This window comes from Carcharhinus amblyrhynchos, chromosome 8 (assembly GCF_965287045.1).
Source record: "Carcharhinus amblyrhynchos chromosome 8, sCarAmb.v2.hapA, whole genome shotgun sequence".
Taxonomy (NCBI): domain Eukaryota; kingdom Metazoa; phylum Chordata; class Chondrichthyes; order Carcharhiniformes; family Carcharhinidae; genus Carcharhinus; species Carcharhinus amblyrhynchos.
This window is the reverse complement of record NC_137331.1, coordinates 27013707-27034715: the sequence shown is the minus strand read 5'-3', so window position 1 is coordinate 27034715 and position 21009 is coordinate 27013707. Positions and strand designations below refer to the sequence as shown.

Sequence of the window (21009 nt, the reverse complement as noted above, 5' to 3'; positions counted from 1 at the left end):
ACCTGCAACCCACCCCCTGTTGCCTGTATTTCCTCCCCCATCACACCTCTTCTGTTCCCCATCTTGTTTCAGTTAAAAATGACCAAGGTTGGATGACGTTTGAGTTTCAATTATTGAAGCTTCAAAATCTCGTCCGACCCTGACCATTCCCTTTCCAGTGGTTAACATTACTCCATAGTCTTTTTTGTAACGATTCTTACTGGAGGCATGAATATCCACCCTTTTTATCTGTTTTAGCAATTTTTATTGATAGATGCTATTGACATTCAACACATAAACTTTAAAATTATGGTGACAGCCCTTTAGCAGAGAAAGGCGTGAGACACTTGACAGTGACTTTTTCAAACTTGTAACTGTGTTTTATCATTCACATTGCTGATTCTCTGAAAGGAAATGGGTGGCAAGCATGTGTCACGAGGCTGAATATGATGCCTTGTCGGGTGGCGTTTTGGTATTGATTTATAACCTGGTAGAAAATGGCAGTTTTCACACTGGGATGACATTGGGTCACACAGTATTACCTTCAGTTTGAAAATTCTCACACAGATTTAACGACAATTCTATTCTAACAGTGCCACTTTCACCAAATATTAAGAAAGTTCACATCTAGTTAACACTGGTCAGGCTGCAACATACGTTGATGACAATTGGGTTGACAAGGAATAGAAGTTTCTAAAAGATGGGCAAATCAGGAAGAAATTTTATCTAAAAAGAGAATTCAGTCACCTCTGAATCAGAGGTATGTGTTAATTCCAATGTCTAAGGTAGCCTTAATGGGCAGCACGGTGCACAGTGGTTAGCACTGCTGCTTCATTGCGCCGGGGACTTGGTTTCAATTCCAGCTTCGGGTCACTGTCTGTGTGGAGTTTGCACGTTCTCCCTGTGTCTGCATGGGTTTCCTCTGGGTGCTCTGGTTTCCTCCCACGCTCTAAAGATGTGCATGTTAGGTACATTGGCCATGATAAATTGGCCCTTAGTGTCCAAAGATGTGTAATTTTGGGGGATTAATGAGGTAAATATGTGGGATTGCAGGGATACGGTGTGGGTAAGATGTTCTAGTGGAAAATCGGTACATTCATGATGGGCTGAATGGCCTCCTTTTGCACTGTGGGCATTTTATAGCTATGATCCTTTTATGAAGTACTTGTAATGGAAATGTTAGCATTATTCCCCTGTCCCAGGGTGTTTTTTATTAAGGTTATTCTCTTGTGACCAGGATAATGATAAATTATCCCTCATTGGCTTTCTCGACCTGTGTGCAGCCTTTGAAATGGTTGAAGACATTGTCCTTATACCACTAGCACTGTACTTGTCTAGGTCCATTTGTACTGAGTACTTGCAATGCCTTCTCTTCCCATTCCCCTTGCCTCTGGTTCCACCAAGGATCTATCCTGGACCCTTCCCTCATTCTAATCTACAGGCTCCGCCTTGGTGCCCAGTCCCAGCTCAGCTCATTCAACTCCCTCCACCGTCTCGGAATTGACAGAATGCTGGTCTGGTATTCTGGATCAGGAGAAATTTCTTGCAATGAAATAATGGAAAAGATTGAAAGCCTTGTCTTCACTGTGCCCTTACCACTGCCACTCACTTTAGTTTCTAGCCAGCATCACTCTGTCTAGCACTGGGTGTTGTTACCTTAGACTGTTCACAAGCTTGATGTGACATTTGACTCCAAGGTGAGATCCCTATTATGCATCCATGCTGTCAGTGAGACTACCTATTCCCACTCCACAACAGTGTCCAGCTTTGTCCCTGAATCAGCTGACCTGCTGCAGAGAAACATCATCCCTGCACCACTGGTCTGGACTATTTCAGTCAACCTCTGAATGGCCTCTCATGTTCTACTCTATTAACATGAGATCATCCAGAAATCTGCTGACTGTGTCCTAACTCACACCAATACTGACCTACCCTGGCTCTCAGTTAAGCAGCACCTTGATAATAAAAATGGGGGCAAATTTACGACTTTGCTGCACCCACTGCAAATTGTGTCGATCCTAGAAAATGTGGGACCAAGAATTGTGCTCAGTACCAAACAATTTACAATCTTTGTTCCGGTCCCTTTCTAGTGGTGCAAACCGGATTGCACCCAGAAAGGGCGCGAGACCAATTAGCATATTGAAAGTAGCACAGCCTGATCGACACAGGATTCTCTCAGGACCTTCCGAGCTTTGGGGAGGTGCAAGACTGGTGAGAATCACTGATGGTATCCACTGGTGGAGACCAGACATGATGGCCACACTGGGAAGCTTGGAGGTCTTTGAAGCTGTTGGGTGGTCAGGGACATGACTGGGCTATGCCAATCTGGCATTGTCGGCACAGAATTCTGCATCTGGCAATGCCCACCTGGTACTCTGGCAGTGCCCACCTGGCACACTGGCAGTGTTGATTGGGCACCCCAGTGTGCCAGCTGCAATGCCAATGGAGTGGGGCCTGAGTGGAAGCTCTGACGGGGAGCTATGAGTTTAAAGTTTATTTATTAGTGTCACAAGTAGGCTTACAATAACATTGCAATGAAGTTACTGTGAAAATCCCCCTAGTCGCCACACTCTGGTGTCTATTCTGGTACACTGAGGGAGAATTTAGCATGGCCAATGCACCTAACCGGCATGTCTCTTGGAGGAAACCGGAGCACCCGGAGGAAACTCATGCAGACACATGGAGAATGTATAGACCCTGCACAGTGATCCAAGTTGGGAATCAAACCCGGGTCCCTGGAACTGTGAGTCAGCAATGCCAACCACTATGCCACTGTGCCACCCATAGATGGAAGGGGCTAGGCAGGGGGGGTGTGCGGGCGTAAAGCATGAAGGGGGCACTTGCCAGGTGTCATAAAGAGGAATCCATCGGGAGGGCTTAATACCCAGATTCCAGTGATCCATTTCGGGAAGGGTTGGGAAAACATGCCGCCAGTGAGAGAGGGAGTTCCAATGTTCGTGGAGGGAGAGTGAGGTGGTGATCAGATTGGGAGGAAGGGAACTCTGCTGATGGGGGTGATTGGTGGCATCGGGGTGGGTCCCAATGTCTGTAGAATGAGTGAGGGTAGGCGGTAGGAGATTTCTGAGATTAGGATACCTGTGAAATTGTGTTCAGTGAGCTCAGGCTTCATGCACCCCCCCCCCCCCCCCCCCCCCCCCCGCCAACCCCAGCCCCCACTCCTTAGTATTTTTTGGGGAAAACCACAGCCCGAATCCTTGTTTCCAAATCCCTCCGTGCCCTTGCCCTCGCAATACTGTAATCCCCTCTAGATTCACAACCCTCAAAGAAATGCTACTTTTGTTAGGGTGGTTAGTTCTGCTGCCTCATGGTGCCAGAGACCTGGGTTCGATTCCCAGCTTGGGTCACTGCCTGTGTGGAGTTTGCATGTTCTCCCTGTGACTACGCGTGTTTCCCATGGTTGCTCCGATTTCCTCCCACAGTCCAACAACGTGCTGGTTAGGTTGACTGGCCACACTAAATTGCCTTCTTAGTGTCAGCGGGGGGGTTAACTGGTGTAAATGCATGGGGATAGGGCCAGTGATTGTGGTCAGCACAGGTGGGCCAAATGGCCTCCTTCTGCACTGTAGGATTCTACGATATTTTCACCCCTTCAATCCTGGTCCCTTGAGCATACCTGACTTAAATCGCTCCAATATTGGTGGCTTCATCTTCAACCCCCGTTCCCCGAACTTAAGCACTTCCCTCCCTAACCTCTCCAACCCTCATTTCCCTCCTTTAAGACGCTGTTTAATATTGGAAAAATAAGACCTTTGGGCCGCCTGCCCTATTATCTGTGGCCTTGTCAAATGCTGTTTTATAACGTCCCTATGAAGCGCTTTGGGATGTTTTTAAAATTAAGCTTATGATGCTATATGAGGGTAAGTCGTTGTTATCGTTGTAAACATGCCCTAAACTATTCATCAGTGGCTGCAGCTGCTCTGCCAGTGACAGTGAAAGTGATGGCAGCAATTAACTTCCTGCCTATTTGGTCATTCGGAATCGCAAGCTGTGAATTAGATAAATGAAGGCTTACATCATGAAATGCAGGCTGGCTTGCTGCTGCCGTTTACATAATGAGGGTCACCTCTGTCTCAGGAAAGTAAGCTCTCCCTGAATCACAGCAAGAAATTCTTCAAACAGCTTTGTCATAAGTAATTATTGCCCAGTGATTTATAGGAATCAATTAATGCATTAACTGCTTTTTTTTAAAGGCTGGCTATTGAGTGAGCGTGCAGTAATAGGGAATTTGCAACTTACATTGACAAGAACTCAAAGTGTTGCATTTAAGAAATTGTGGCCTATCAGAAAATAAATGTGGCATAACTGTCTTTAAACCACCTTGACAGCCACAGACTGAAAGCACTAGGTTCGCATTAAATCATCTGAGTGCCAATATTTATAATAGCTTCAATAAAGAAAGACTTTATCATTAAACTGGCAAATCTTTTTGTGTATTGTCCCTTTGGTTTTGGAATTTACTTATGTACCTTTTCAGGGATCTGCCAGAGATGCTGGCCGGAATTCTCCAGCCTTCCGGCTGCGTGTTTCCCGCTGGCAGGAGGTGTCCCGCTCTTTGCTATGGGTCGATGAGAATTCCCACTGGCGTTACGCCATGCCGGTGGGAAATACACGGGTGGGTGTGCACTGCTGATGGGACCGGAGAATCCCGTCAGTGTGATCGGCTGGAGAATTCCGGCTGCTTTCTTTGAAATGAGGTGTTAAATTAAAGGCACCTTCTCTGTGTTACAGCGGTTGAGCTGAATATCATAGGGTCCTAGGCCCTATCTGGTGACAAATGGGGAATTCTCTGGTTGCAATGATCCCAATTATTCTTCAATCAATGTCACTAAAACCTCAGTAAAGTCATAAGTGAAAGCCTAAGAAACTAAGGTGAAAGATGCCTAACATAGCCAAAAAGCTGAAGATGCCAGACAGCTTCAAAGTAAACCTGAAATAGTCCCTAAAACAGCCAACAAACTAAAAGACCACTTACAACTCAAAAGCAGCTTGAATAAGCAGGATTGTGGAGTTTACACATGTGCAGAATAGCACAGAAATTCAGAAATTGCTGTCAGTATTTCTACATTCCTTTGGACGGTGTGTTGTTGAGGGTGGCCCAGAGTGCAATTCCGGGGCAATCAGTAAATTAACAAAAATTTTAGAGTTATTGAGGTTTACAGCATAGAAACAGCCCTTCAATTCAACTTGTCCATGCCGCCCAGTTTTCACCATTAACCTAGTCCCAATTGCCCGCATGTGGCCCATATCCCTCTATACCGATCTTACCCATGTAATGTCTAAATGCATTTCAAAAGACAAAATTGTACCCGCTTCTACTACTACCTCTAGCAGCTCATTCCAAACTCTCGTCACCCTCTATGTGAAACAATTGCCCCTCTGGACCCTTTTGTATCTGCCCCCTCTCACCGTAAACCTAAGTCCTCTAGTTTTAGATTCCCCTACCTTTGGGAAAAGATGTTGACTTACCATTGTCTCTCATTATTGTATAGACCTCTATAAGATCACCTCCATGCCTCTTATCTATCTATCTTATCGATGCCCCTCATTATTTTTTATATTTTACGGTTAGTTTCACTGTAAGAACCCTTGTTGAATGAAATGTGACTGGGTCACACTGTAAAAGCCCTTGTCAAATGAGTTATAACTGGGTTTTTAACAGCATACAAGGCTCATGATTATTGCTATACACGCTCTCTGACTCTGAAAACTTCCTTTTATATTTGTAGATTTCTCCATTATGATAAAATTCCACTTCTTTACTTTAAGTCTGCTTATCTTTAGTCTCATCTTTATTTAAACCACTTTTAATAATTTCTTTCCCTATCAAAATTTTAAATTAAAGTAGGACTGTGATTTTCCTGTAATGCTGTCTGTGAGAATACTTCAGTGTGATTGGCCACTTATGCTACTTGCTAACATCACTGCAGCTGGATCCCCTTGACTTGGCAGATTTAAACAGATGTTGGGTAAGGGCAAGCCCGCACCTCAGAGATCTCAAAATCCAACCTAGTATGTCCTTGCTACACAGTGTCCAGATGAGGATGTAGGAAGAATCTGAGATTATGCCAAAGTGTATCGCAGCCACTTATGAACTGTAATTGCTGGTAACCTGGGAAAAAGGTGATAGGCAACTAGTACACAATGGGTAGAATTTTCCCACCCCACTTGCCACAGGAATTATAGCGATTGGGACAAGACCACGCAAAGTGTTGACTCTGGGCAGGATTTTCTGGTTTTAGGGCAAGAACAGCCGGAAAATCCCACCCAGTAAATTCTAAGTTCCACCAAAACCTAATTCAGACCTTAAATTTCTTTCTACCCCCAGCACGTGCTTGGCAGAGTCAACGAGTTATCAGTTCCGAACTGTGCTTAAAAAGTGGTTTAAAAACATTACATGTACAACTGACCCTAACCCTGACTATTGCAAAGGAATGTCATGAAATGCAATCATGGTGCATACAGTTTTCCTTTAGCAGCTTTTAATCTCGATTTGGAATTACAATCAACTGAAAATAAAAATCATATCAGTACCACACTGTCGAAAACACATAGACAACTGGATGCCTTGAGTACATCTGCTAATACCCACGGAAGGACTAGGGGGCACAGCCTCAAGATAAAGGGGGGGCGGTTTAGAACGGAGTTGAGGAGGAACTTCTTCACTCAAAGGGTGGTGAATCTCTGGAATTCTCTGCCCGTTGAAGTGGTGGAGGCTGCCTCGCTAAATATTTTTAAGACGCGGGTTGATGGGTTTTTGATAAGCGAGGGGATTAAGGATTATGGGGAGAGGGCGGGAATGTGGAACTGAGCCACGACAGATCAGCCATGATCTTATTGAATGGCGGGGCAGGCTCGAAGGGCTTGATGGCCTACTCCTGCTCCTATTTCTTATGTTCTTATGTTCTTAAGTAATGGAACGTAACGTTTCTTGTTTTTTACACAGTGGTCTAAAAGTAGTTCTTTGTAATGGTAGATTAAAAATAATTCTGAAGAGGTTTGTGAATTCATAAGGTGAGGTGTTAAGGGTGGCATGGGGGTACAGTGGTTAGCACTGCTGCCTCACAGTGCCAGGGACCCATGTTCAATGCCAGCCTCGAGTGATTAAGTGGCGCTTGCACATTCTTACTTGGCAAATAACTTTGAACAGTGCCATCGTTCAACAGCATGATTCCCACTGCAGAGCATTGGGTTCACAACCGCTGGCTGGAACAGCAGTGTTTGGTCAGCGCGGGAGAGAAGAGAGGGATTAAAAAACCAGCACTTTTTTGTATAAACCTCTATTATCTAGATGTAGAGCTGCCCTCTAATGCAGCTGCTCATGCACAAAAGATCACTGCGTGTGCAGGACACGTTTTGCCATGGGATGATGTTTGTTAAATCTCATGCTGATGTTTTTGTCAAAGAAAAGGTAAGGACCAAGAAAGAAACACTCATTGCATAAAACACAATGGTAAGCAAGCCATTTGTACTTCATGCTGCAGCATGTGCAGTAACTCACTGTTCTTTTCTTAATGTGTAAATACTAATTATAATTTTAGTGCAACTTATGTGGATTTTCTATGAATGCAAACTTCATGTCAGAAAGCCCTCTGTGTAATTTAAATCTGAATTGTCAAATAACAATTCATTTTTAACATTTGTCAAGGGCTACTTTGAAAAGTGAAGAGCACAAACTTGCATTCACAATTTCCAAATAGCTCAAAATCAATTTAATTCAAAATTTGGTTAATCCTGGCTTGTTTCCATAAAACATCTGTTTAGAGTTTATTTATTAGTGTTGCAAGGTTTACATTAACACCGTAATGAAGTAACTGTGAAAATTTCCTATTTTCCACACTCTGGCACCTGTTCGGATACACTGAGGGAAAATTTAGCATGGCTAATGCATATAACCAGCATGTCTTTTGGACTGTGGGTGGAAAGTGGAGCATCCAGAGGAAATCCACACAGACATTGAGAGAACGTGCAGACTCCACACAGACAGTGACCTCAGCCAAGAATCAAACCTACGTCCCTGGCGCTGTGAGGCAGCAGTGCTAACCACTGTGATATTGTGCTGTCCCTGTTTAGCTACAAGCCTCCCATTAACTGCTACTCTACAAGAACTTGAGAAGACTTTGGCTGATAGGATTAAGGAGAATCCTAAGGCGCTCTATCGGTATGTTAAGAACAGAAGGTTGGTTAGGGCAAGAATAGGGCCAGTTATAGACAGCAGAGGGAAGTTATGTGTGGAACCGGAGGAGATTGGAGAGGCATTGAACCAATATTTCTCTTCGGTGTTCACACAAGGGGACATGGATATAGCTGAGGAGGACACTGGATTGCAGGGGAGTAGAATTGACAGTGTTGCAGTTGATAAGGAGGATGTGCTGGATATTCTGGAGGGTCTGAAAATAGATAAGTCCCCTGGTCCGGATGGGATTTACCCCAGGATTCTCTGGGAGGCAAGAGAAGTGATTGCAGAGCCTCTGGCTCTGATCTTCAGGTCGTCGTTGGCCTCTGGTATAGTACCGGAAGATTGGAGGTTAGCGAATGTTGTCCCATTGTTTAAGAAGGGGAACAGAGACTTCCCCGGGAATTATAGACCGGTGAGTCTCACTTCTGTTGTGGGCAAGGTTTTAGAAAAAATTATTCAGGATAGGATTCATAGTTATTTGGAGAGTAAAGAATTGATTGGAGATAGTCAGCATGGTTTTGTGGCGGGTAGGTCGTGCCTTACTAACCTTATTGAGTTTTTTGAGAAAGTGACCAAAGAGGTGGATGGGGGTAAGGCAGTGGACGTGGTGTATATGGATTTTAGTAAGGCGTTTGATAAGGTTCACCATGGTAGGCTTCTGCAGAAAATGCAGATGTATGGGATTGGGGGTGATCTAGGGAATTGGATCAGGAATTGGCTAGCGGATAGGAGACAGAGGGTGGTGGTTGATGGTAAATATTCATCATGGAGTTTGGTTTCGAGTGGTGTGCCTCAGGGATTTGTTTTGGGGCCACTGCTGTTTGTAATTTTTATTAATGATCTGGATGAGGGTATAGTTGGGTGGATTAGTGAGTTTGCTGATGACACCAAAGTCGGAGGTGTGGTAGATAGTGATGAAGGGTGTCATAGTTTGCAGGAAGACTTAGACAGGTTGCAGAGCTGGGCCGAGAGGTGGCGGATGGAGTTTAATGCGGAGAAGTGTGAGGTAATTCACTTTGGTAGGAATAACAGATGTGTCGAGTATAGGGCTAACGGGAGGACTTTGAATAGTGTGGATGAGCAGAGGGATCTAGGTGTATGTGTACATAGATCCCTGAAAGTTGGGAGTCAAGTAGATAAGGTTGTTAAGAAGGCATACGGTGTCTTGGCGTTTATTGGTAGGGGGATTGAATTTAGGAGTCGCAGCGTCATGTTGCAACTGTACACAACTCTGGTGCGGCCGCACTTGGAGTACTGTGTGCAGTTCTGGTCCCCACATTACAGGAAGGATGTGGAGGCTTTGGAGAGGGTGCAGAGGAGGTTTACCAGGATGTTGCCTGGTATGGAGGGGAGGTCCTATGAGGAGAGGCTGAGGGATTTGGGGTTGTTTTCGCTGGAAAGAAGGCGGCTAAGAGGGGATCTTATTGAAACATATAAGATGATTAGAGGTTTAGATAGGGTGGATAGTAATAGCCTTTTTCCTCTGATGGAGAAATCTAGCACGAGGGGGCATGGCTTTAAATTAAGGGGTGGTAGTTATAGGACGGATGTCAGGGGTAGGTTCTTTACCCAGAGGGTGGTGAGGGATTGGAATGCCCTGCCTGCTGCAGTTGTAAATGCGCCTAGTTTGGGGGCGTTTAAGAGATCCGTGGATAGGTTTATGGACGAGAAGGGATTGGTTTAGGTTAGTGGGTCATTGTTTTGTAACTGGTCGGCGCAACATCGTGGGCCGAAGGGCCTGTTCTGCGCTGTAGTGTTCTATGTTCTATGTTCTAACTGGAACCTCCTGATACAGTTCTGCACATGCAGAGGAAGTGATATATTGTGGAGCAGCATCAAAATTTAAATCATGTAATTGCCTTTGTCTGTGGAGGCAGACAAGGACATGCTAATTGTGATGCTCTGATGGAAAAACATGGACAGATGATGTATTTGTTAACTCTTCTTTCATTGATGTTTGGAATGATTTGGTGTTTTCCTACCCAACTCTCATTGTAACTTATCTTCCGTCAATTCACTTCGAAAGTCTTTTGAAAGGTATCACCCAATTCTACATAAGTTCAAATCCTACACAAACTGTGGGTGGCATGGTGGCACAGTGGGTTAGCACTGCTATCTCACAGCGCCAAGGACCTGGCTTCAATTCTGGCCTTGGGTGACTGTGTGGCATTGGCACATTCTCCCCGTGTCTGCGTGGGTGCAGTCTTTTCTTCTCACAGTCTAAAGATGTGCAGGTTGGATGGATTAGCCGTGCTAAGTGCGTGGGGTTGCCGAGATAGTGTGGGCAAAAGGTGGGGGCGGGATGGCTGCTAGGTAAGATGCTCTTTTGGAGAATCATGTTCAAACTTGATGGGCCGAATGGCATCATTCTGCACTGTAGGGATTCTATGGTTCTAAGTCTTCCTTTTTGATTAGAAAACAACTCAGGTTTATAGAACTATAAAGAACTGATACATTAGCTTGATTCAAATAAATAGTAAAAACAAACTGCAAATAAAATTGAGCCTGTTACATAAAAATCTAGTTGATATAATGAAGAGAGAATTGCAGCTTGATTTGATTCATGTTGCTGTAAAAAAGGGTGAATGTTGCACTTGCGCCGTGTCAGAGTAACGTGTTTAGCCTCCAAGAACAGAAATTCTGATGCAACCTCTTTTGGGTTGAAGTTATTTGGTGTTATATTAGTAATTTATATATTCATGTGAAATCCTTTGTCCACTATTTTAATAAAATGTTGTTTAATAATAATAAAATACTAAGCATGTGGGGGGAGCAAATCCAGATGAACATGTTGATACTCTCTTTATTAATTTTGCACTGTAGCAGTTCATGAGCTTTGAGATTTTGTTATAGTGCTGTATAATATTTGACCTGTGGGAGTCAGAGTACAAACCATCATGCCCAGAGTGGAATGGGGCACATGCTTGGAACAAGAAGCAATGATGATGTAGGCATAGCAGCAGACCCAGAATTTGAGCAGGGTGTCATGCTGGGAAAAAAAGTGGTGGAAATAGGGATTCTTTAAGGCTTGCCAATCAGCGGATTGGGATCTGTAAACTAGAGGAGTGTGCTCAGAGGCAGGAGGTAAATCAAAGGGTGGGAGTGAATCCAAAATGTAGGGTTTGAAGTGTGGGAGCAGAGCAGTTGAGATCCAGATGCTGCGTGGTTTCTGGAACTTGTAGCCTGATTTCTTGATTGGATCACAACCTCCACAATGTAGAATTATAGGGCGGCATCATGGCACAGTGGTTAGCACTACTGCCTCACAGTTCCAGGGACCTAGGTTCAGTTCTTGGCTTGGGTCACTGTCTGTGTGCAGTCTGAACATTCTTCCTGTGTCTGTGTGGATTTCCTCTGGGTGCTCCGGCTTCCTCCCTAAGTCTGAAAGATGTGCTGGTTAGGTGCGTTGGCCATGCTAAATTCTCCCTCAGTGTACACGAACAGGCACTGGAGTGTGGCAACTGGGGGATTTTTGAGTAATTTTATTACAATATTAATGTAAGACTACTTGTGACAATAACAAATAAACTTTAGACTTATTGGTTTTATCATAATGGTGGTTTAGTTACACCATGGTTTCTGAAACTTGTAGTGTGGAACATGATCATGGGATGATTAAGTTTATGATTTGTTTTAGAATAGCTGAACTTATTATGAGATTATGCTATAATATCTACATTGCCTCCTGGAGGATATTTTATTGACTATAAAGACACTGCCTGATATTAAGAAAGGCCATATAAATGCAAATAATTTTTGTCTCTCAAATATTACTTGAAGGGTATATGGTTGGGCCGCTCAGAATCGTTCTTCTGGAATGTAATTGGGTCGATTGTTCGGTGTAATTGAGAGGAAAACGTTTAAAGTGATATGTTTAAAAAGTGTAACAAAAGTAGAAAATAGCCAATCAGGAAGGAGAAAACAGAGAGACATGACCAATGCGGGGAAATATAAATTAACTTTGTGGTGGACAACAGACTCAACATACACAAGAGACATAAGAATTGTTATCCTGAAACTGATCTGTTAATTGGACAATCCTTATTGTTAACATTCATCAAAGATGTATAGATTTGATGGTTTATAAATGATTGGAGAATAATGTCCTGTGGAAAATTGAGGCTCCAACCCACCAAATCATGTTAAACCCTTTAGGATCAAGCACTCGAATTTTATGTCCTGCCTGCCACCGGAATCACAAAGGTCTGTTGACTTCGGGTGGGTTTTTCCGGTTTTGGGGCAAGCGTGATGGAAAATCCCACCCAGAGAGTTCATGTCTCTACTGAAATAGTGGATGGAGGAACTTTACATTCTAAATGTAATAAACACGTGGATGGCGGCACAGTGGTTAGCACTGCTTCCTCACGGTGCCAGGGACCCAGGCTCAATTCTGACTCTTGGATGACTAAGTAGGGTTTGCATTTTCTCCTGTGTCTGCATTAGGTTTCCTCTGCGTGCTCCAATTTCCTCCCACAGTCCAAAGATGTTCAGGTTAGGTGGATTGGCCTTGCTAAATTGCCCCCGAGTGTCGGGGGAATCAGCAAAGTAAATACCTGGGGTTACGGGAATAGGGCCTGGGTGGGATTGTTTTTGACCTCGTTCTTCGCTGTAGGGATTCTATGATCAAGCAATGTAATTGTCGTACTATTCTGTTTAAATGTGAATATAATTTGCATTCGTCTTTTTCTAATTTAACATCTTTGCAAGCCGTAATTCTCTAACAACAACAAAGGGAGGGAATTTTCCAGCCCTTCTTGCCAGTAAGTTTTTTCAGTCCCACCAAAGGCCATCCCCCCCACCACAACAGGTTCCCAAGCAGCAGGACTGGCAAGCCACACAAAACACCATAGACATCCGTGGAAACTTCTGGAAAACACACTTCGGGGGAGTGGAAGGTTTTAAATCCCACACAAAAGCTTGCTTTTATTTAGAGCCTTTAAAGAAGGAAACTGTACCAAGGGAGTTCACAGAAGAGATTATCAAGCAGAGTTTGACACTAAAACAGATAAAGAAATGATTAGACAACTGGGCCAAAGCAGTAAGTTTTAAAGAGCATCTTAAAGGAGAAAAGTGAAGTAAGTAGGTGGAGAGATTTAGGGAGAGAGCTTATGGCCTAGTGACACAGTGGCTATCACTGCTGCCTCACAACTCCGGATCAGTTCTGACCTTGGATAACTGTGTGAAGTTTGCACATTCTCCCCATGTCTGCATGGGTTTCCTCCAGGTACTCCAGTTTCCTCCCACAGTCTAAAGATGTACAGGTTAGGTGAATTGACCATGGTAAATTACCCCTTGGTGTCCATAGATGTGCATGTTAGATGGATTGGCCATGCTAAATTGCCCCATAGTGTCCAAAGATGTGCAGCTTAGGTGGGTTGGCCATGCTAAATTGTCTCTTAGTGTCCAAAGATATGTTAGTTAGATGGATTAGCCATAGAATATGCGTGGGTTACAGGGATAGGGTAGAGAAGAGGGCCTGGATAAGATATTCTGTCAGAGAATCGGTGCCCACTCAATGGGCCAAATGGCCTCTTCTGTACTGTAGCGGTTTTATGATTAGGTCAATGAGGAATGTCTCTATGGAGTCAGGATGTGCACTATGCACTGGGCAAATATAACCTCCATCAATCTGAATTTCAGCATATCTCAGCGATGCGTTGGCTTACCAAATAAAATTATTGCTTGAAAGATTGAACCAAAATATCGGACTGATTTTAATCCTTTTTTACGTAGGTTACGAAGACAGCAGACAAGTTCACTGTTTGGAATGAAGCGAAGCTCAGTGTACAACCCTGACGACTCTGCGGAAGCAATCAGCGAAGAAGATGACCTGGAACTTGAAGTGAAGTAAGATGACGGATTGAGTATATCTGTTGTGAAAACAGGAAAACTGGTAAAAGAAAGACTTCTCTTCAGGGGTCAAACACCAAACAAACAGCTTCTGTCAGGAATGGAATGAAATGAAATGGCGAAGCATTTGGAGTGAATGAAACCAAAGCTCTTGGATCTATCAGAGATTTAAGTTACTTTTCAATAGAAGGAAATGATAATCATGTGAAACATCAAGTTCTAACATCCATCACTGATGTGGACTATGTCAATATATTTTGAACCATAAAGTTACATACTTTTTTTACATATAGATATTAGAGATGTACAGTTAACTATATGTTAATTGGTCTGAAAACCCTAAGACCAGAGGCATCAATAGAATCCCTGCAATGCGGAAAGAGACATTTGGCCCATCAAGTCTTCATCGATCTTTGGAAAGAGCAATCTACCTAGGCCCTAGGCCCACTCCCCCGCCTGTAACTCTCCCTAGGCCCACTCCCCTGCTCGCCCACTCCTCCTTTCCTGTAAACCTGTGCGTTGATCACGGTCAATCCACCTAACCTGCGCATCTTTGAACTGCGAAGCACCCAGAGGAAATCCATGCAGATCGTGTGTACTAAGGGGCAATTTAGCATGGCCAATCCACTTAACCTACAGACCTTTGGACATTAATGGGCGATCTACCTAACCTACACATCTTTGGACTGTGGGAAGAAAGCGAAGAACCCTGAGGAAACCCATGCAGACATGGGGAGAACATGCATGCAAACTCCACACAGACAGTCACCCAAGGCCGGAATCCAACTCGGGTCTTTGGCGCTGTGAGCCAGCAGTGTTAACCACTGTGCCGCCCTATGGTGAGGGGTTAAATTGTAATTCTGTCCTTCGTTCATGGGAAAATCAATTGCCCATTACAGGGTAAATGTGTCCTTCCTTTGTTACTGTTGCTGTGTGAGTGTAGGCCCTGATGACCCTCAGTTCCTGTAAGAAAATGCCTGGCGTTCGATCAGTATCTTGCCCTATCGGCTGGTTTAGATCAACAATGCCCTGTAGAGGAATTATGCATATAATTAGGCCCAGCCCACAATGCCAGCTCACTCCTCGGCTTTACAAATGTGTAAGCCCTATTGCCTGACGACAGCAATTATACAGCCTCGTCCACAGAGTATATGCATTAATGAGTCCATTAGGAAGGCCTGAATGTTGGCATCCACTGTCCTCCTAACTTTGAATTATTGCCACAAGGAATTCTTTTAGATCCTCACTCTTTCCACTATTTCACCTGAGTAAAACAGGGAGCTTATCCATTTCTGTGCTGTTTAGCAATTACATTCTAATCTTAAGATAAATGCAAAAATACTGCAGATGCTGAAATCTAAAACAGAAACAGGCCGATAAAGGCTCTGATGAAGAGTCATCTAGACTTGAAACGTTGGCTCTATTCTCTCTCTCTCCTCAGATTTTGTCAGACCTGCTGAGATTTTCCAGCATTTTTCTGTTTTTGTACATTCTAATCTTGATGCTCTTTCATTGCAAGTTTAGAGTTTGTTTTCTTATTGTCATGCTCTGCAAAATTTTGGGTTGAGTCCCTCTGCTGGGGTCAAATGAGGTCAAGGGTATGGACAATTGTTACCTGGCAGTGATTTCCCCTGAGCTGGCTAATAAGTGGCGTGAAGACTGGCTCTCAAACAGGCAGGACTGAAGGTCAGCTCGGAAGGAACAGTGGCCGGCAGTTCAAGAGGGCGCCTCAATTTTGATTGAGTTACCTCCCTCCAATTGGTTAAATATTTGAATTTCAACCTGCCCTCACAGCTGAGATACCATTATGCAGGGGTCCTGCCCCCACATCCCCCTGCTCCACAGGGTAGCCTGTAGGTGTAGCTATCTCCAGCCAGGTGGGGAAGGCCTTAAAGCCTGCCTGCAGTGTTGCATGCCACCCCCAACCTGCCACTTGGAGGTCACTAGTAGGCAACTAATTGGCCTACTCGCAACCCCTCAGGGGGCCCACTGGCTCCAACAGTCGACTTTAATAAAGTTCTCAGTTCCCACTGACAGGCTCCACACTGCTTGTAGCTTGTCAGCCCTTCCAACCCCTCTCCTACATCAGAAAAAAGGCCCAGGAGTTGTTTGTTCTGCTGGCAAACCCACATCCCTGCCAACAGCGTAAATTTCCCTCAACTGTGTGGGCACTCATCCCCATTTCAGCAGTTTCTACACTAGCCATCCTGAAGCCTTTTCTGCCGTTTGTTGCCGGATCTTTGCAACAACAGGATTGCTTCTCCAAAAGCCACTACCCACAGGTTTTTTGTTAACAGAGCTGCCACCTTCCACTCTGAGCACCCGTCGGAGATTAGACTTGCTGTCGGTCCTGCCAATGCCACTCCGGATTCAGGCGAGAGATCCTTGGCAGAATGAGGAAAGATGATCGTTCCCGCACCTTGATCGCCTGGTGATAGGAACGGGCCTGGATGCAGCTACTTTGTCATGTCTCCTGCCTTCACCATCTCCACTTGATAAAGGAGATTCTACCTGCACAATGATAAGCGCATTGCTCTAAAGGTCACCACAGAATTCAACTCACTTTGTGCCTGATCTATTGAAACCAATGTTAGGTGAGATTTAAGATGTAGCATGAAAGGCTTATGTGAGAAAATGATACGAGCTTTTAATTCCCTCGCCATATAAGCTGTTTTACTAGAGAAAAAGTACAGTTGAATTGTCAGCAGCCATGATGCATTCATTTTGTGATAGCCTGCTGTGCCAGCACCATAATGAGTACACAGAATGGCTCAAATGGATGGATAGAACTGCTTCCTGGAGCACTGCCTGTCGACACCAATGATGAATTCCTGAAGCGAGGTCAACAGGAAGTAACAGATCCATGTTCCACGTGAATTCAGTTCAAACATGGTTGACATAGTGAGTCACATTCATCTGTCTTGTGTTGTCCAAAGAAAATCCCTGAAGTTATCGCCCTCAGCCATGCTATGCAACCAAAGGAATATGAAGAAGAGAAAGAGGACGGTGTTGATGTACAGCCAAGTAAACCAGTGTCTTCATCAAGAACAGGAAATGCTGGAGACACTCAGCAGGTCTGGCAACACTTGTGGAGAGAGAAACAGAGTTAATGCACGACTTATACGGCTTTGCTCGAGGCCTTCCTTGAGTGAGACTGGAAATTCCTGCCCGAGGTCAACAGACATCACGGTTATCCACCCTCACTCGCTCTGATTCTGTGGGGGCGGGGTGAGGGGGGGTGGTATAACTTTGGCGAATATTTCGTGTCCAATATGACTTCTAATTTTTCCAGCATTCGCAATTTTTATATCAGATTTTCAGCATTTGCCTCATTTTGCTTTGATTTTGATTCCTAAATTGTTTGATTTAAAGGAATTTCATTTGGAAGCTGCATTTTAGGGCCTTGTTATCGTAGTCCCTTCTGAAAGTTAGGGGCTAATTCACAGTCCTATGATTTTACGTGTTATAAGGTCACGATGTTCGTTCACGAGTTGTGGGCAACACTGGCTAGATCAGCATTTATTCTCCATTCCTAATTGCCCTTGAGAAGCCACCTTCTTGAACCACCGCAGGCCATATGGTGTAGGTGCAGAGAGATAGGAATTTTGAGGCTTTTGATCCAGTGTCAGTAAAGGCACTGTGATATAGTTCTAACTCAGGATGATGTATGGCTTTGCAGGGCATTTGCAGCTGATGGTATTCCCTTCTCCCAAGTGGAGGGTGTGGGTTTGGAAGGTGCTGTTGAAAGGGCCTTGTTGAATTTCTGAAGTGCCTTTTGTAGATAGCACACACGGGTTGCTGCTATTCGCCAGTGGCAATGGGGGTGAATGTTTAAGATGGAGGGATGAGGTGTCAATAAAGCAGGTAATCTTTTCCTGGAAGATGTTGAGTATTGTTGGATTGCACTCTGCTTTTTGCAACATCCTTTACTTACCCTATCAGCCCGTATCCCAGTGTTTGCACGAGTCGTATGTGCTTGCCGAATATAAAAGACTAATTTTAATCTTGTAAAGATTTGGTGAGTGGACGGTTAAAATGGCTCCCTGCACCAATCCCATTGCCTTGCTGTGGATTCTGACATTAGCCTGCCGTTCTGAATAAGCAAGAGGGACACTCACTGGAAAACATGGCGATCCTTTATTTATGATGCAGAGATGCCGGCGTTGGATTGGGGTAAACACAGTAAGAAGTCTCACAACACCAGGTTAAAGTCCAACAGGTTTATTTAGTAGCAAAAGCCACGAGCTTTCGGAACGCTGCTCCATCATCAGGTTAGTGTGAATGGGAGAACTCCCACTCACCTGACAAAGGGACAACAAGCACTCTGAAAGCTAGTGGCTTTTCCTACCTGTTGGACTTAAACCTGGTGTTGTGAGACTTCTTAGGATCCTTTATTTAAACAGACTGGGCATTGGAGCTCAAATGCAGTTTTAACTGGAGGCCATTTTGCCTTCTCCATCAGCCCAACCTGATTACAACCTGGAGTCAGAAGAGAGCAAGGAAGCTGAGTTGTTTTTTTAGTTTCTTTCATTTTTAATTTCCCCCAAACAACAGAAGGATCTCACCTTTCCCCAGCTTCCACACCCTCTACTAAAGGGAAAGCTGTTCTGAACAGACCCCCTTTACCCCCTCCTGGCTCCCCATGCTATGCCCCCAAACCCGCTGTCACCTTCACTCATCCCATTCCAACTGCCTGCCTGGGAGCCGGAGTCCATTCTTTGGGATTCCCAATAGTGGCCCCTTTTCACCCAAAATCCCCCTCCTGCCAACAGCAATAGCTAATGCTTCCTACCAGGTCAGGTGGGTGACTTGACACTGATACAGAGATGAGACAAGCATGGGTTAAATTACCCCATATCTCACCTTGTAGCAGGCCAGACAGTTTGCCGTGGGTTTGGAAGTTCAGCTCGGAGGCAAATCAGTTGTCCTGGTGATAAATTACCTTTGGCAATGGCCTGGGAGGGGAATGGAATTGTGGAAGGAATGTGGAATTACTAAGGAATTTGGTCTTCCCAATTTTTAACTGGTTGGAATCTGAGAATGGATGTTTGACAAGCAAATGACACAGAAGGAGTAAAGTATTTGAGAGAGGTGGAGATGGATGTTGTTAGCATATGTTTGGAAGCTGACCCCTTACCTTGTGGGTGATACTGCTAAGAGGCAGCACATAGATCAGGAAGAGTTAGGGACCAAGGATGGATCCTAGGAGGATTCTAGATATAAGAATGAGTGGGCAAGAAAGTCATTGCTACTGGCAATGACTAGAGATGGGTAAGAATGAAACCAAATGAAAGTGCAGTGATGCATAGGTGGACAATGGTGGAAAGGCAGTAGAACAGGACTGTGTGTCAAAGACTGCTGAGAGGCCAAGGAGGAAGAGGAAGGGTTATAATGGTCACAATCATTTGTGACTTAAGTTAGGGCTATTACTGTACTGTGGGAAAAGTGGCAACCAATTTGGGGAGACTCAACAAGGAATTGTGGGAAAATGGGCATGAATGCAAGAGGCAACGACATGTTCAAGCACTTTGGAAAGACCAGGGGAGATTAAGGATGGGACGATAGTATGTAATGATAGAGGAATCAAAGTTTGATTGGCGGGTGTGCTGACGATGTTGGTTTGAAAATAGAGATGTAGCACTTAGACAGGGGCTTTTTACAATGTCTTCTCACAGAGATGCCTGGAAGCTAAACTGCGTGATGAACAGTTTGGTGACGATGGGCTCAAAGAAGTAGAGAATGGGGCTCATGGGTGAAGCAAGCTAGCGGAAAGATATGAGTGGGGGAGGGGAGAGAAATTAGATGCTTCACGGTTCTGAACCGGGACAAAATTAACCTGGAAGAGGCTCGGCTTGAGGGGCAAGAGAGGTGTTAAAGAGGCAATTGAGCAAATGGTTCCCAATGTTATTGACCATAGCGTCCTCACACTTTGAAGATTTTGCTCGCTGGAATGATCAAATGCCAGCACAGAAAGTCACATGCCACTTTTCTCTCAGTTGAGTTATCAGTGCTTAGATGTAACCTCCTATTATTTTGATACCTTGCTACGTCATTCACATTTGACATTAAAGTCAGCTGAATTAGCAAACAAATTCCATGTACACAGCAAATGGATGTATCTGTTACGCAGAATTAAGTATGTGCGGCTCAGCACACTTTAATTAGTACCCATTTTCTTTCTGCTCTTGATTGTGAAGTATTTTCAAAAGCTGCTAGATGGCACAGTGGTTAGCACTGCTGCCTCACAGCATCAGGGACCCGGGTTCGATTCTCGGCTTGGGCCACTGTCTGTGTGGAGTTTGCACCTTGTCTGTGTGGGTTTTCTCTGGATGCTCTGGTTTCCTCCCACACTCTAAAGGTGTGCAGGTTAGTTTAATTGGCCATTTAAATTGCGCCTTAGTGTCAGGGGGACGAGCAGGGTAAATACGTGGGATTATGGGAATAGGGCTTGGGTGAAATTGTTGTGCGTGTAGGCTTGATGGGCTGAATTGCCTCCTTCTGCACCGTAGGGATTCTATGTTCTATGATACAAGCTACACTGTAATGCATGCTTCTTAATCATCGTATCGCAAGCCGGTGCAAGTACCTGTTTCGTTAAAATAAATTGACCGTTTTTGGCAGTGTTACAGATTTTTAAAAAATGGAAACTCAGTTGTGTTGATTGGTCATTCCATCTTAGTGGAAAGCACTGTAATTAGTTTCATTAATCTCACATTCAGAGTGAACTGGAAGAATGATTGAACAGTTTTATATATCCTGCAAGGGCAGTCAGATGAAGAGGACACAGGTAAGATGCCCTTCACCTGTGTATCGGCTGTTAATTCATTCAGCTTCATTTTACTGCGGCCACACTGTCCAAGCCTGTTTTCTTTCCACGGCTAGCGTCGTAATTTTATCAAACATTGGGCTGTTGCAGCAGGAACTGTTTAAAATTGAACCAGCAGGAACAGGGAGAGCAAGCATTTGAACTCGCAGCAGGGTAC

General features: G+C 44.4%; 1 protein-coding gene across 2 annotated transcripts in view; it reads left to right on the top strand.

Annotated features, from left to right (window-relative positions):
- The window catches only part of LOC145346474 (coiled-coil domain-containing protein 102A-like), a 462196-nt gene extending 444939 nt beyond the window's left edge, over positions 1-17257 (top strand). For both annotated transcript variants that reach the window (XM_080193782.1, XM_080193783.1), the window contains exon 9: positions 13910-17257. In XM_080193782.1, the coding sequence (XP_080049908.1) occupies positions 13910-14027 (118 nt within the window). In that variant the 3' untranslated portion in view covers positions 14028-17257. The remainder of the gene's footprint in view (positions 1-13909) is intronic.
- Positions 17258-21009: the final 3752 nt, after the last annotated feature.